At 41.9% G+C, this 16,388-nt stretch overlaps 1 protein-coding gene across 1 annotated transcript in view; it reads right to left on the minus strand.

The window, feature by feature from the left end:
* The window catches only part of LOC138358994 (fap1 adhesin-like), a 199,653-nt gene that overhangs the window by 141,963 nt on the left and 41,302 nt on the right, over positions 1-16,388 (minus strand). The window contains exon 38 of the mRNA XM_069317485.1: positions 16,066-16,233. Coding sequence (XP_069173586.1) covers positions 16,066-16,233 — 168 coding nt within the window. The remainder of the gene's footprint in view (positions 1-16,065; positions 16,234-16,388) is intronic.

A 16,388-nucleotide genomic window follows, 5' to 3' on the forward strand; every position in this document is an offset into this window, starting at 1 on the left:
GTGTTTCAACTGTGTGTATGTTTGATCTGTGTGTTTGTTTGGTCTGTAAGTGTTTGATCTGTGTGTGTGTTTGGTCTGTAAGTGTTTGATCTGTGTGTGTGTTTGATCTGTGTGTGTGTTTGATCTGTGTGTTTGTTTGATCTGTGTGTGTGTGTGTTTGATCTGTGTGTGTGTTTGGTCTGTGTGAGTGTTTGATTTGTGTGTGTGTTTGGTCTGTGTGTGTGTTTGGTCTGTGTATGTGTGTTTGATCTGTGTGTGTGTTTAGTCTGTGTGTGTTTGGTCTGTGTGTGTTTGGACTGTGTGTGTGTTTGGTCTGTGTGTGTGTTAGGTCTGTGTGTGTTTCCAAGTTGTGTGTTTGGTCTGTGTGTGTGTGTGTTTGATCTGTGTCTGTGTTTGATTTGTGTGTGTGTTTGGTCTGTGTGTGTTTGGTCTGTGAGTTTGTGTTTGATCTGTGTGCGTGTTTGTTATGTTTGTGTGTTTGATCTGTGTGTGTGTTTAGTCTGTAAGTGTTTGGTCTGTGTGTGTTTTATCTGTGTGTGTGTTTGGTCTGTGTGTGTGTTTGATCTGTGTATGTGTGTGTTTGATGTGTGTGTGTGTTTGATCTGCGTGTGTGTTTGGGCTGCGTGTGTGTTTGATATGTGTGTGTATGGTCAGTGTGTGTGTTTCGTCTGCGTGTTTTTTGGTCTGTGTGTGTGTTTAGTCTGTGTGTGTGTTTTCTATGTGTGTGTTTGGTCTGTGTGTGTTGGGTCTGTAAGTGTTTGGTCTGTGTGTGTGTTTGGTCTGTGTGTGTTTGGTCTGTTTGTGTGTTTAGTCTGTGTGTGTGTTTTGTATGTGTGTGTTTGGTCTGTGTGTGTTTGATCTGTAAGTGTTTGGTCTGTGTGTGTGTTTGGTCTGTGTGTGTGTTTGGTCTGTGTGTGTTTGGTCTGTGTGTGTGTTTGATCTGTGTGTGTGTTTAGTCTGTGTGTGTTTGGGATGTGTGTGTGTTTGGTCTGTGTGTGTTTGGTCTGTGTGTGTTTGGTCTGTAAGTGTTTGGTTTGTGTTTATGTTTGGCCTGTGTGTGTTAGGTCTGTGTGTGTTTTTTATTTGTGTGTGTTTGGTCTGTGTGTGTGTTTGATCTGTGTGTGTGTTTAGTCTGTGTGAGTGTGTTTTATGTTTGAGTGTTTGATCTGTGTGTGTGTTTGATCTGTGTGTGTGTGTGTGTGTGTGTGTGTTTGGTCTGTGTGTGTGTTTGATCTGTGTGTGTGTTTGGTTTGTGTGTGTGTTTGGTCAGGGTGTGTATTTGATCTGTGTGTGTGTTTAATATGTGTGTGCGTTTGGTCTGTGAATGTGTTTGATCTGTGTGTGTGTTTGATCTGTGTGTGTGTTTGATCTCTGTGTTTGATCTGTGTGCGTGTTTGATCTATGTGTGTGTGTTTGATCTGTGTGTGTGTTTGGACTGTGTGTGTGTTTGGTCTGTAAGTGTTTGATCTGTGTGTGTGTGTTTGATCTGTGTGTGTGTTTGATCTGTCAGTGTTTGATCTGTGTGTGTGTTTGGAATGTGTGTTTGTTTAATCTGTGAGTGTGTTTGATCTGTGTGTGTGTTTGTTCTGTAAGTGTTTGATCTGTAAGTGTTTGATCTGTGTGTGTGTTTGATCTGTGTGTGTGATTGATCTGTGTGTGCGTTTGGTATGTGTGTTCGTTTGGTCTGTGTATGTGTGTTTGATCTATGTGTGTGTTTAGTCTGTGTGTGTTTGGTCTGTGTGTGTTTAGACTGTGTGTGTGTTTGGTCTGAAAGTGTTTGATCTGTGTGTGTGTTTGGTTTGTGTGTGTGTTTGAACTGTGTGTGTGTTTGAACTGTGTGTATGCTTTATCTGTGTGTTTGTTTGGTCTGTAAGTGTTTGATCTGTGTGTGTGTTTGATCTGTACGTGTGTTTGATCTGTGTGTGTGTTTGATCTGTGTGTGTGTTTAATCTGTGTGTGTGTGTTTAATCTGTGTGTGTGTTTGGTCTGTGTGAGTGTTTGATCTGTGTGTGTGTTTGGTCTGTGTGTGTGTTTGGTCTGTGTATGTGTGTTTGGTCTGTGAGAGTGTTTGATCTGTGTGTGTGTTTGGTCTGTGTGTGTGTTTGGTCGGTGTGTGTTTGGACTGTGTGTGTGTTTGGTCTGTGTGTGTGTTTGATCTGAGTATATGTTTGATCTGTGTGTGTGTGTGTTTGGTCTGTGTGTGTGTTTGATCTGTGTGTGTGTTTGGTTTGTGTGTGTTTTTGGTCTGAGTGTGTATTTGATCTGTGTGTGTGTTTGGTATGTGTGTGCGTTTGGTCTGTGAGTGTGTTTGATCTGTGTGTGTGTTTAGACTGTAAGTGTTTGATCTGTAAGTGTTTGATCTGTGTGTGTGTTTGATCTGTGTGTGTGTTTGATCTGTGTGTGTGTTTGATCTGTGTGTGCGTTTGGTATGTGTGTGTGTTTGGTCTGTGTATGTGTGTTTGATCTGTGGGTGTTTGGTCTGTGTGTGTTTGGTATGTGTGTGTTTGGACTGTGTGTGTGTTTGGTCTGTAAGTGTTTGATCTGTGTGTGTGTGTGTGTGTTTGATCTGTGTGTGTGTTTGATCTGTGTGTGTGTTTGAACTGTGTGTGTAAGTTTGGTCTGTGAGTGTGTGTTTGATCTGTGTGTGTGTTTGAACTGTGTGTGTGTTTGATCTGTGTGTGTGTTTGGTCTGTGTGAGTGTTTGATCTGTGTGTGTGTTTGGTCTGTAAGTGTTTGATCTGTAAGTGTTTGATATGTGTGTGTGTTTGATCTGTGTGTGTGTTTGATCTGTGTGTGTGTTTGGTCTGTGTGTGTGTTTGATCTGTGTGTGCGTTTGGTATGTGTATGTGTTTGGTCTGTGTATGTGTGTTTGAACTGTGTGTGTGTTTGGTCTGTGTGTATTTGGTCTGTGTGTGATTGGACTGTGTGTGTTTGGTCTGTGTGTGTGTTTGATCTGTGTGTGTGTTTGATCTGTAAGTGTGTTTGATCTGTGTGTGTGTTTGGTCTGTGTGTGTTCGGTCTGTGTGAGTTTTATCTGTGTGTGTGTTTGATCTGTGTGTGTGTTTGGTCTGTGTGTGTGTTTGGTCTGTGTGTGTATGGACTGTGTGTGTCTTTGGTCTGTGAGTGTTTGATCTGTGTGTGTGTGTTTAATCTGTGTGTGTGTGTTTGATCTGTGTGTGTGTTTGATCTGTGTGTGTGTTTGAACTGTGTGTGTGTTTGGTCTGTGTGTGTGTGTTTGATCTGTGTGTGTGTTTCAACTGTGTGTATGTTTGATCTGTGTGTTTGTTTGGTCTGTAAGTGTTTGATCTGTGTGTGTGTTTGGTCTGTAAGTGTTTGATCTGTGTGTGTGTTTGATCTGTGTGTGTGTTTTATCTGTGTGTGTGTGTGTTTGATCTGTGTGTGTGTTTGGTCTGTGTGAGTGTTTGATTTGTGTGTGTGTTTGGTCTGTGTGTGTGTTTGGTCTGTGTATGTGTGTTTGATCTGTTGGTGTGTTTAGTCTGTGTGTGTTTGGTCTGTGTGTGTTTGGACTGTGTGTGTGTTTGGTCTGTGTGTGTGTTAGGTCTGTGTGTGTTTCGAAGTTGTGTGTTTGGTCTGTGTGTGTGTGTGTTTGATCTGTGTCTGTGTTTGATTTGTGTGTGTGTTTGGTCTGTGTGTGTTTGGTCTGTGAGTTTGTGTTTGATCTGTGTGCGTGTTTGTTATGTGTGTGTGTTTAGTCTGTAAGTGTTTGGTCTGTGTGTGTTTTATCTGTGTGTGTGTTTGGTCTGTGTGTGTGTTTGATCTGTGTATGTGTGTGTTTGATCTGTGTATGTGTGTGTTAGATGTGTGTGTGTGTTTGATATGCGTGTGTGTTTGGTCTGTAAGTGTTTGGGCTGCGTGTGTGTTTGATATGTGTGTGTATGGTCAGTGTGTGTGTTTCGTCTGTGTGTTTATTGGTCTGTGTGTGTGTTTAGTCTGTGTGTGTGTTTTCTATGTGTGTGTTTGGTCTGTGTGTGTTGGGTCTGTAAGTGTTTGGTCTGTGTGTGTGTTTGGTCTGTGAGTGTTTGGTCAGTTTGTGTGTTTAGTCTGTGTGTGTGTTTTGTATGGGTGTGTTTGGTCTGTGTGTGTTTGGTCTGTAAGTGTTTGGTCTGTGTGTGTGTTTGGTCTGTGTGTGTTTGGTCTGTGTGTGTGTTTGATCTGTGTGTGTGTTTAGTCTGTGTGTGTTTGGGATGTGTGTGTGTTTGGTCTGTGTGTGTTTGGTCTGTGTGTGTTTGGTCTGTAAGTGTTTGGTTTGTTTTTATGTTTGGTCTGTGTGTGTTAGGTCTGTGTGTGTTTTTGATTTGTGTGTGTTTGGTCTGTGTGTGTGTTTGATCTGTGTGTGTGTTTAGTCTGTGTGAGTGTGTTTTATGTTTGAGCGTTTGATCTGTGTGTGTGTTTGATCTGTGTGTGTGTGTGTGTGTGTGTGTTTGGTCTGTGTGTGTGTTTGATCTGTGTGTGTGTTTGGTTTGTGTGTGTGTTTGGTCAGGGTGTGTATTTGATCTGTGTGTGTGTTTAATATGTGTGTGCGTTTGGTCTGTGAATGTGTTTGATCTGTGTGTGTGTTTGGTGTGTAAGTGTTTGATCTGTGTGTGTGTTTGATGTGTGTGTGTGTTTGATCTCTGTGTTTGATCTGTATGCGTGTTTGATCTATGTGTGTGTGATTGATCTGTGTGTGTGTATGATCTGTGTGTGTGTTTGGACTGTGTGTGTGTTTGGTCTGTAAGTGTTTGATCTGTGTGTGTGTGTTTGATCTGTGTGTGTGTTTGATCTGTCAGTGTTTGATCTGTGTGTGTGTTTGGAATGTGTGTTTGTTAAATCTGTGAGTGTGTTTGACATGTGTGTGTGTTTGGTCTGTAAGTGTTTGATCTGTAAGTGTTTGATCTGTGTGTGTGTTTGATCTGTGTGTGTGTTTGATCTGTGTGTGCGTTTGGTATGTGTGTTCGTTTGGTCTGTGTATGTGTGTTTGATCTATGTGTGTGTTTGTTCTGTGTGTGTTTGGTCTGTGTGTGTTTAGACTGTGTGTGTGTTTGGTCTGTAAGTGTTTGATCTGTGTGTGTGTGTGTTTGATCTGTGTGTGTGTTTGATCTGTGTGTGTGTTTGAACTGTGTGTGTGTTTGAACTGTGTGTATGCTTGATCTGTGTGTTTGTTTGGTCTGTAAGTGTTTGATCTGTGTGTGTGTTTGATCTGTATGTGTGTTTGATCTGTGTGTGTTTTTGATCTGTGTGTGTGTTTAATCTGTGTGTGTGTGTTTAATCTGTGTGTGTGTTTGGTCTGTGTGAGTGTTTGATCTGTGTGTGTGTTTGGTCTGTGTGTGTGTTTGGTCTGTGTAAGTGTGTTTGGTCTGTGAGAGTGTTTGATCTGTGTGTGTGTTTGGTCTGTGTGTGTGTTTGGTCTGTGTGTGTTTGGACTGTGTGTGTGTTTGGTCTGTGTGTGTGTTTGATCTGTGTATATGTTTGATCTGTGTGTGTGTGTGTGTTTGGTCTGTGTGTGTGTTTGATCTGTGTGTGTGTTTGGTTTGTGTGTGTTTTTGGTCTGAGTGTGTATTTGATCTGTGTGTGTGTTTGGTATGTGTGTGCGTTTGGTCTGTGAATGTGTTTGATCTGTGTGTGTGTTTGGTGTGTAAGTGTTTGATCTGTGTGTGTGTTTGATCTGTGTGTGTGTTTGATCTCTGTTTGTGTTTATCTGTGTGCGTGTTTGGTCTATGTGTCTGTGTGTTTGATCTGTGCGTGTGTTTGATCTGTGTGTGTGTTTGGTCTGTGTGTGTTTGGTCTGTGTGTGTTTGGACTGTGTGTGTGTTTGGTCTGTAAGTGTTTGATCTGTAAGTGTTTGATCTGTGTGTGTGTTTGATATGTGTGTGTGTTTGATCTGTGTGTGTGTTTGGTGTGGTTGTGTGTTTGGTCTGTGTATGTGTGTTTGATCTGTGTGTGTGCTTGGTCTTTGTGTGTTTGGTCTGTGTGTGTTTGGTCTGTGTGTGTGTGTTTGATCTGTGTGTGTGTTTGAACTGTGTGTATGTTTGAACTGTGTGTATGTTTGATCTGTGTGTTTGTTTGGTCTGTAAGTGTTTAATCTGTGTGTGTGTTTGGTCTGTAAGTGTTTGATCTGTGTGTGTGTTTGATCTGTATGTGTGTTTGGTCTGCGTGTGTGTTTGATCTGTGTGTGTGTTAAATCTTTCTGTGTGTGTTTAATCTGTGTGTGTGTTTGGTCTGTAAGTGTTTGATCTGTGTGTGTGTTTGATCTGTATGTGTGTTTGGTCTGTGTGTGTGTTTGATCTGTGTGTGTGTTAAATCTTTCTGTGTGTGTTTGATCTGTGTGTGTGTTTGGTCTGTGTGAGTGTTTGATCTGTGTGTGTGTTTGGTCTGTGTGTGTGTTTGGTCTGTGTATGTGTGTTTGATCTGTGTGTGTGTTTGGTCTGTGTGTGTTTGGTCTGTGTGTGTTTGGACTATGTGTGTGTTTGGTCTGTGTGTGTGTTAGGTCTGTGTGTGTTTCGAAGGTGTGTGTTTGGTCTGTGCGTGTGTGTTTGATCTGTGTGTGTGTTTGATCTGTGTGTGTGTTTGATCTGTGTGTGTTTGATCTGTGTGTGTGTTTGATCTGTGTGTGGGTTTGGTATGTGGTTATGTTTGGTCAGTGTATGTGTGTTTGATCTGTGTGTGTTTGGTCTGTGTGTGTTTGGTCTGTGTGTGTTTGGACTGTGTGTGTGTTTGGTCTGTAAGTGTTTGATCTGAGTGTGTGTGTGTTTGATCTGTGTGTGTGTTTGATCTGTGTGTGTGTTTGAACTGTGTGTGTAAGTTTGGTTTGTGTGTGTGTTTGATCTGTGTGTGTGTTTGGTTTGTGTGTGTTTTTGGTCTGAGTGTGTATTTGATCTGTGTGTGTGTTTGGTATGTGTGAGCGTTTGGTCTGTGAGTGTGTTTGATCTGTGTGTGTGTTTAGACTGTAAGTGTTTGATCTGTAAGTGTTTGATCTGTGTGTGTGTTTGATCTGTGTGTGTGTTTGATCTGTGTGTGTGTTTGATCTGTGTGTGTGTTTGATCTGTGTGTGCGTTTGGTATGTGTGTGTGTTTGGTCTGTGAATGTGTTTGATCTGTGTGTGTGTTTGGTGTGTAAGTGTTTGATCTGTGTGTGTGTTTGATCTCTGTGTTTGATCTGTGTGCGTGTTTGATCTATGTGTGTGTGTTTGATCTGTGTGTGTGTTTGATCTGTGTGTGTGTTTGGAATGTGTGTGTGTTTGGTCTGTAAGTGTTTGATCTGTGTGTGTGTGTTTGATCTGTGTGTGTGTTTGATCTGTCAGTGTTTGATCTGTGTGTGTGTTTGGAATGTGTGTTTGTTTAATCTGTGAGTGTGTTTGATCTGTGTGTGTGTTTGGTCTGTAAGTGTTTGATCTGTAAGTGTTTGATCTGTGTGTGTGTTTGATCTGTGTGTGTGTTTGATCTGTGTGTGCGTTTGGTTTGTGTGTGTGTTTGGTCAGGGTGTGTATTTGATCTGTGTGTGTGTTTAATATGTGTGTGCGTTTGGTCTGTGAATGTGTTTGATCTGTGTGTGTGTTTGGTGTGTTAGTGTTTGATCTGTGTGTGTGTTTGATCTGTGTGTGTGTTTGATCTCTGTGTTTGATCTATGTGCGTGTTTGATCTATGTGTGTGTGTTTGATCTGTGTGTGTGTTTGATCTGTGTGTGTGTTTGGACTGTGTGTGTGTTTGGTCTGTAAGTGATTGATCTGTGTGTGTGTGTTTGATCTGTGTGTGTGTTTGATCTGTCAGTGTTTGATCTGTGTGTGTGTTTGGAATGTGTGTTTGTTTAATCTGTGAGTGTGTTTGATCTGTGTGTGTGTTTGGTCTGTAAGTGTTTGATCTGTAAGTGTTTGATCTGTGTGTGTGTTTGATCTGTGTGTGTGTTTGATCTGTGTGTGCGTTTGGTATGTGTGTTCGTTTGGTCTGTGTATGTGTGTTTGATCTATGTGTGTGTTTAGTCTGTGTGTGTTTGGTCTGTGTGTGTTTAGACTGTGTGTGTGTTTGGTCTGAAAGTGTTTGATCTGTGTGTGTGTGTGTTTGATCTGTGTGTGTGTTTGATCTGTGTGTGTGTTTGAACTGTGTGTGTGTTTGAACTGTGTGTATGCTTTATCTGTGTGTTTGTTTGGTCTGTAAGTGTTTGATCTGTGTGTGTGTTTGATCTGTATGTGTGTTTGATCTGTGTGTGTGTTTGATCTGTGTGTGTGTTTAATCTGTGTGTATGTGTTTAATCTGTGTGTGTGTTTGGTCTGTGTGAGTGTTTGATCTGTGTGTGTGTTTGGTCTGTGTGTGTGTTTGGTCTGTGTATGTGTGTTTGGTCTGTGAGAGTGTTTGATCTGTGTGTGTGTTTGGTCTGTGTGTGTGTTTGGTTGGTGTGTGTTTGGACTGTGTGTGTGTGTTTGGTCTGTGTGTGTGTTTGATCTGAGTATATGTTTGATCTGTGTGTGTGTGTGTTTGGTCTATGTGTGTGTTTGATCTGTGTGTGTGTTTGGTTTGTGTGTGTTTTTGGTCTGAGTGTGTATTTGATCTGTGTGTGTGTTTGGTATGTGTGTGCGTTTGGTCTGTGAGTGTGTTTGATCTGTGTGTGTGTTTAGACTGTAAGTGTTTGATCTGTAAGTGTTTGATCTGTGTGTGTGTTTGATCTGTGTGTGTGTTTGATCTGTGTGTGTGTTTGATCTGTGTGTGTGTTTGATCTGTGTGTGCGTTTGGTATGTGTGTGTGTTTGGTCTGTGTATGTGTGTTTGTGTGTGTTTGGTCTGTATGTGTTTGGTATGTGTGTGTTTGGACTGTGTGTGTGTTTGGTCTGTAAGTGTTTGATCTGTGTGTGTGTGTTTTTTATCTGTGTGTGTGTTTGATCTGTGTGTGTGTTTGAACTGTGTGTGTAAGTTTGGTCTGTGTGTGTGTGTTTGATCTGTGTGTGTGTTTGAACTGTGTGTGTGTTTGATCTGTGTGTGTGTTTGGTCTGTGTGAGTGTTTGATCTGTGTGTGTGTTTGGTCTGTAAGTGTTTGATCTGTAAGTGTTTGATATGTGTGTGTGTGTTTGATCTGTGTGTGTGTTTGATCTGTGTGTGTGTTTGGTCTGTGTGTGTGTTTGATCTGTGTGTGCGTTTGGTATGTGTATGTGTTTGGTCTGTGTATGTGTGTTTGAACTGTGTGTGTGTTTGGTCTGTGTGTATTTGGTCTGTGTGTGTTTGGACTGTGTGTGTTTGGTCTGTGTGTGTGTTTGATCTGTGTGTGTGTTTGATCTGTAAGTGTGTTTGATCTGTGTGTGTGTTTGGTCTGTGTGTGTTTGGTCTGTGTGAGTTTTATCTGTGTGTGTGTTTGATCTGTGTGTGTGTTTGGTCTGTGTTTGTGTTTGGTCTGTGTGTGTATGGACGGTGTGTGTTTTGGTCTGTGAGTGTTTGATCTGTGTGTGTGTTTGATCTGTGTGTGTGTTTGAACTGTGTGTGTGTTTGGTCTGTGTGTGTGTGTTTGATCTGTGTGTGTGTTTCAACTGTGTGTATGTTTGATCTGTGTGTTTGTTTGGTCTGTAAGTGTTTGATCTGTGTGTGTGTTTGGTCTGTAAGTGTTTGATCTGTGAGTGTGTTTGATCTGTGTGTGTGTTTGATCTGTGTGTGTGTTTTATCTGTGTGTGTGTGTGTTTGATCTGTGTGTGTGTTTGGTCTGTGTGAGTGTTTGATTTGTGTGTGTGTTTGGTCTGTGTGTGTGTTTGGTCTGTGTATGTGTGTTTGATCTGTTTGTGTGTTTAGTCTGTGTGTGTTTGGTCTGTGTGTGTTTGGACTGTGTGTGTGTTTGGTCTGTGTGTGTGTTAGGTCTGTGTGTGTTTCGAAGTTGTGTGTTTGGTCTGTGTGTGTGTGTGTTTGATCTGTGTCTGTGTTTGATTTGTGTGTGTGTTTGGTCTGTGTGTGTTTGGTCTGTGAGTTTGTGTTTGATCTGTGTGCGTGTTTGTTATGTGTGTGTGTTTGATCTGTGTGTGTGTTTAGTCTGTAAGTGTTTGGTCTGTGTGTGTTTTATCTGTGTGTGTGTTTGGTCTGTGTGTGTGTTTGATCTGTGTATGTGTGTGTTTGATGTGTATGTGTGTTTGATCTGAGTGTGTGTTTGGTCTGTAAGTGTTTGGGCTGCGTGTGTGTTTGATATGTGTGTGTATGGTCAGTGTGTGTGTTTCGTCTGTGTGTTTATTGGTCTGTGTGTGTGTTTAGTCTGTGTGTGTGTTTTCTATGTGTGTGTTTGGTCTGTGTGTGTTGGGTCTGTAAGTGTTTGGTCTGTGTGTGTGTTTGGTCTGTGTGTGTTTGGTCTGTTTGTGTGTTTAGTCTGTGTGTGTGTTTTGTATGGGTGTGTTTGGTTTGTGTGTGTTTGGTCTGTAAGTGTTTGGTCTGTGTGTGTGTTTGGTCTGTGTGTGTTTGGTCTGTGTGTGTGTTTGATCTGTGTGTGTGTTTAGTCTGTGTGTGTTTGGGATGTGTGTGTGTTTGGTCTGTGTGTGTTTGGTCTGTGTGTGTTTGGTCTGTAAGTGTTTGGTTTGAGTTTATGTTTGGTCTGTGTGTGTTAGGTCTGTGTGTGTTTTTGATTTGTGTGTGTTTGGTCTGTGTGTGTGTTTGATCTGTGTGTGTGTTTAGTCTGTGTGAGTGTGTTTTATGTTTGAGTGTTTGATCTGTGTGTGTGTTTGATCTGTGTGTGTGTGTGTGTGTGTGTGTTTGGTCTGTGTGTGTGTTTGATCTGTGTGTGTGTTTGGTTTGTGTGTGTGTTTGGTCAGGGTGTGTATTTGATCTGTGTGTGTGTTTAATATGTGTGTGCGTTTGGTCTGTGAATGTGTTTGATCTGTGTGTGTGTTTGGTGTGTAAGTGTTTGATCTGTGTGTGTGTTTGATCTGTGTGTGTGTTTGATCTCTGTGTTTGATCTGTATGCGTGTTTGATCTATGTGTGTATGTTTGATCTGTGTGTGTGTTTGATCTGTGTGTGTGTGTTTGGACTGTGTGTGTGTTTGGTCTGGAAGTGTTTGATCTGTGTGTGTGTGTTTGATCTGTGTGTTTGTTTGATCTGTCAGTGTTTGATCTGTGTGTGTGTTTGGAATGTGTGTTTGTTTAATCTGTGAGTGTGTTTGACATGTGTGTGTGTTTGGTCTGTAAGTGTTTGATCTGTAAGTGTTTGATCTGTGTGTGTGTTTGATCTGTGTGTGTGTTTGATCTGTGTGTGCGTTTGGTATGTGTGTTCGTTTGGTCTGTGTATGTGTGTTTGATCTATGTGTGTGTTTGGTCTGTGTGTGTTTGGTCTGTGTGTGTATAGACTGTGTGTGTGTTTGGTCTGTAAGTGTTTGATCTGTGTGTGTGTGTGTTTGATCTGTGTGTGTGTTTGATCTGTGTGTGTGTTTGAACTGTGTGTGTGTTTGAACTGTGTGTATGCTTGATCTGTGTGTTTGTTTGGTCTGTAAGTGTTTGATCTGTGTGTGTGTTTGATCTGTATGTGTGTTTGATCTGTGTGTGTTTTTGATCTGTGTGTGTGTTTAATCTGTGTGTGTGTGTTTAATCTGTGTGTGTGTTTGGTCTGTGTGAGTGTTTGATCTGTGTGTGTGTTTGGTCTGTGTGTGTGTTTGGTCTGTGTATGTGTGTTTGGTCTGTGAGAGTGTTTGATCTGTGTGTGTGTTTGGTCTGTGTGTGTGTTTGGTCTGTGTGTGTTTGGACTGTGTGTGTGTTTGGTCTGTGTGTGTGTTTGATCTGTGTATATGTTTGATCTGTGTGTGTGTGTGTGTTTGGTCTGTGTGTGTGTTTGATCTGTGTGTGTGTTTGGTTTGTGTGTGTTTTTGGTCTGAGTGTGTATTTGATCTGTGTGTGTGTTTGGTATGTGTGTGCGTTTGGTCTGTGAATGTGTTTGATCTGTGTGTGTGTTTGGTGTGTAAGTGTTTGATCTGTGTGTGTGTTTGATCTGTGTGTGTGTTTGATCTCTGTTTGTGTTTGATCTGTGTGCGTGTTTGGTCTATGTGTCTGTGTGTTTGATCTGTGTGTGTGTTTGATCTGTGTGTGTGTTTGGTCAGTGTGTGTTTGGTCTGTGTGTGTTTGGACTGTGTGTGTGTTTGGTCTGTAAGTGTTTGATCTGTGTGTGTGTGTGTTTGATCTGTGTTTGTGTTTGATCTTTCAGTGTTTGATCTGTGTGTGTGTTTGGTATGTGTGTGTGTTTAATCGGTGAGTGTGTTTGATCTGTGTGTGCTTTTGGTCTGTAAGTGTTTGATCTGTAAGTGTTTGATCTGTGTGTGTGTTTGATATGTGTGTGTGTTTGATCTGTGTGTGCGTTTGGTATGGTTGTGTGTTTGGTCTGTGTATGTGTGTTTGATCTGTGTGTGTGCTTGGTCTTTGTGTGTTTGGTCTGTGTGTGTTTGGACTGTGTGTGTGTTTGGTCTGTAAGTGTTTGATCTGTGTGTGTGTGTGTGTTTGATCTGTGTGTGTGTTTGAACTGTGTGTATGTTTGATCTGTGTGTTTGTTTGGTCTGTAAGTGTTTGATCTGTGTGTGTGTTTGGTCTGTACGTGTTTGATCTGTGTGTGTGTTTGATCTGTGTGTGTGTTTGATCTGTGTGTGTGTTTGATCTGTGTGTGTGTGTGTTTGATCTGTGTGTGTGTTTGGTCTGTGTGAGTGTTTGATCTGTGTGTGTGTTTGGTCTGTGTGTGTGTTTGGTCTGCGTATGTGTGTTTGATCTGTGTGTGTGTTTAGTCTGTGTGTGTTTGGTCTGTGTGTGTTTTGACTGTGTGTGTGTTTGGTCTGTGTGTGTGTTAGGTCTGTGTGTGTTTCGAAGTTGTGTGTTTGGTCTGTGTGTGTGTGTTTGATCTGTGTCTGTGTTTGATTTGTGTGTGTGTTTGGTCTGTGTTTGTTTGGTCTGTGAGTTTGTGTTTGATCTGTGTGCGTGTTTGTTATGTGTGTGTGTTTGATCTGTGTGTGTGTTTGGTCTGTGAGTGTTTGGTCTGTGTGTGTTTTATCTGTGTGTGTGTTTGGTCTGTTTGTGTGTTTGATCTGTGTATGTGTGTGTTTGATGTGTGTGTGTGTTTGATCTGCGTGTGTGTTTGGTCTGTAAGTGTTTGGGCTGCGTGTGTGTTTGATATGTGTGTATGGTCAGTGTGTGTGTTTCGTCTGTGTGTGTTTGGTCTGTGTGTGTGTTTAGTCTGTGTGTGTGTTTTCTATGTGTGTGTTTGGTCTGTGTGTGTTGGGTCTGTAAGTGTTTGGTCTGTGTGTGTGTTTGGTCTGTGTGTGTTTGGTCTGTTTGTGTGTTTAGTCTGTGTGTGTGTTTTGTATGTGTGTATTTGGTCTGTGTGTGTTTGGTCTGTAAGTGTTTGGTCTGTGTGTGTTTGGTCTGTGTGTGTTTGGTCTGTGTGTGTGTTTGGTCTGTGTGTGTTTGGTCTGCGTGTGTTTGGTCTGTAAGTGTTTGGTTTGTGTTTGTGTTTGGTCTGTGTGTGTTAGGTCTGTGTGTGTTTTTGATTTGTGTGTATTTGGCCTGTGTGTGTGTTTGATCTGTGTGTGTGTTTAGTCTGTGTGAGTGTGTTTGATGTGTGAGTGTTTGATCTGTGTGTGTGTTTGATCTGTGTGTGTGTGTGTGTGTGTTTGGTCTGTGTGTGTGTTTGATCTGTGTGTGTGTTTGGTTTGTGTGTGTGTTTGGTCAGGGTGTGTATTTGATCTGTGTGTGTGTTTGGTGTGTGTGTGCGTTTGGTCTGTGAATGTGTTTGATCTGTGTGTGTGTTTGGTGTGTAAGTGTTTGATCTGTGTGTGTGTTTGATCTGTGTGTGTGTTTGATCTCTGTGTTTGATCTGTGTGCGTGTTTGGTCTATGTGTGTGTGTGTTTGATCTGTGTGTGTGTTTGATCTGTGTGTGTGTTTGGACTGTGTGTGTTTTTGGTCTGTAAGTGTTTGATCTGTGTGTGTGTGTTTGATCTGTGTGTGTGTTTGATCTGTCAGTGTTTGATCTGTGAGTGTGTTTGGAATGTGTGTGTGTTTAATCTGTGAGTGTGTTTGATCTGTGTGTGTCTTTGGTCTGTAAGTGTTTGATCTGTAAGTGTTTGATCTGTGTGTGTGTTTGATCTGTGTGTGTGTTTTATCTGTGTGCGCGTTTGGTATGTGTGTTCGTTTGGTCTGTGTATGTGTGTTTGATCTATATGTGTGTTTGGTCTGTGTGTGTTTGGTCTGTGTGTGTTTAGACTGTGTGTGTGTTTGGTCTGTAAGTGTTTGATCTGTGTGTGTGTGTGTTTGATCTGTGTGTGTGTTTGATCTGTGTGTGTGTTTGAACTGTGTGTGTGTTTGAACTGTGTGTATGCTTGATCTGTGTGTTTGTTTGGTCTGTAAGTGTTTGATCTGTGTGTGTGTTTGATCTGTATGTGTGTTTGATCTGTGTGTGTGTTTGATCTGTGTGTATGTGTAATCTGTGTGTGTGTGTTTAATCTGTGTATGGGTTTGGTCTGTGCGAATGTTTGATCTGTGTGTATGTTTGGTCTGTGTGTGTGTTTGGTCTGTGTATTTGTGTTTGGTCTGTGAGAGTGTTTGATCTGTGTGTGTGTTTGGTGTGTAAGTGTTTGATCTGTGTGTGTGTTTGATCTGTGTGTGTGTTTGATCTGTGTGTGTGTTTGATCTCTGTTTGTGTTTGATCTGTGTGCGTGTTTGGTCTATGTGTCTGTGTGTTTGATCTTTGTGTGTGTTTGATCTGTGTGTGTGTTTGGTCTGTGTGTGTTTGGTCTGTGTGTGTTTGGACTGTGTGTGTGTTTGGTCTGTAAGTGTTTGATCTGTGTGTGTGTGTGTTTGATCTGTGTGTGTGTTTGATCTGTCAGTGTTTGATCTGTGTGTGTGTTTGGTATGTGTGTGTGTTTAGTCGGTGAGTGTGTTTGATCTGTGTGTGTTTTTGGTCTGTAAGTGTTTGATCTATAAGTGTTTGATCTGTGTGTGTGTTTGATATGTGTGTGTGTTTGATCTTTGTGTGCGTTTGGTATGGTTGTGTGTTTGGTCTGTGTATGTGTGTTTGATCTGTGTGTGTGCTTGGTCTTTGTGTGTTTGGTCTGTGTGTGTTTGGACTGTGTGTGTGTTTGGTCTGTAAGTGTTTGATCTGTGTGTGTGTGTTTGATCTGTGTGTGTGTTTGATCTGTGTGTGTGTTTGAACTGTGTGTGTGTTTGGTCTGTGTGTGTGTGTTTGATCTGTGTGTGTGTTTGAACTGTGTGTATGTTTGATCTGTGTGTTTGTTTGGTCTGTAAGTGTTTGATCTGTGTGTGTGTTTGGTCTGTAAGTGTTTGATCTGTGTGTGTGTTTGATCTGTATGTGTGTTTGGTCTGTGTGTGTGTTTGATCTGTGTGTGTGTTAAATCTTTCTGTGTGTGTTTGATCTGTGTGTGTGTTTGGTCTGTGTGAGTGTTTGATCTGTGTGTGTGTTTGGTCTGTGTGTGTGTTTGGTCTGTGTATGTGTGTTTGATCTGTGTGTGTGTTTGGTCTGTGTGTGTTTGGTCTGTGTGTGTTTGGACTGTGTGTGTGTTTGGTCTGTGTGTGTGTAAGGTCTGTGTGTGTTTCGAAGGTGTGTGTTTGGTCTGTGTGTGTGTGTATGATATGTGTGTGTGTTTGATCTGTGTGTGTGTTTGGTCTATGTGTGTTTGGTCTGTGAGTGTGTGTTTGATCTGTGTGCGTGTTTCGTATGTGTGTGTGTTTGATCTGTGTGTGTGTTTGGTCTGTAAGTGTTTGGTCTGTGTGTATTTTATCTGTGTGTGTGTTTGGTCTGTGTGTGTGTGTTTGATCTGTGTGTGTGTTTAGTCTGTGTGTGTGTTTAGTATTTGTATGTGTTTGGTCTGTGTGTGTTTGGTCTAAAAGTGTTTTGTCTGTGTGTGTTCTTGGTCTGTGTGTGATTGGTCTTTGTGTGTGTTTGATCAGTTTTTGTGTTTAGTCTGTGTGTGTGTTTGATCTGTGTGTGTGTTTAGTCGGTCTGTTGGACTGCAACACATTTGCAGCAACCACATGTGCCTCACTGATGAACTGCAATGTGCCTCACTGATTGACTGCAACACACCTACAACAGCCACATGTGCCTCACTGATGAATTGCAACACACCTGCAACAGCCACATGTGCTTCACTGACGGAGTGCAACTTATCTGTAGCAGCCACATGTGCCTCACTGATGGACTGCAACACATCTGCATCAGCGACATGTGCCTTACAGATGGACTGCAACACATCTGCAGCTCCCGCATGTGCCTCACTGATGGACTGCAACACACCTGCAGCAGCCACATGTGCCTCACTGATGGACTGCAACACATCTGCAGCAGCCACATGTGCCTCACTGATAAACTGTAACACACCTGCAACAGCCACATGTGCCTCACTGATGAATTGCAACACACCTGCAACAGCCACGTGTGCCTCACTGATG

This window comes from Procambarus clarkii, chromosome 88 (genome assembly GCF_040958095.1).
Source record: "Procambarus clarkii isolate CNS0578487 chromosome 88, FALCON_Pclarkii_2.0, whole genome shotgun sequence".
NCBI classification, from domain to species: Eukaryota; Metazoa; Arthropoda; class Malacostraca; order Decapoda; family Cambaridae; genus Procambarus; species Procambarus clarkii.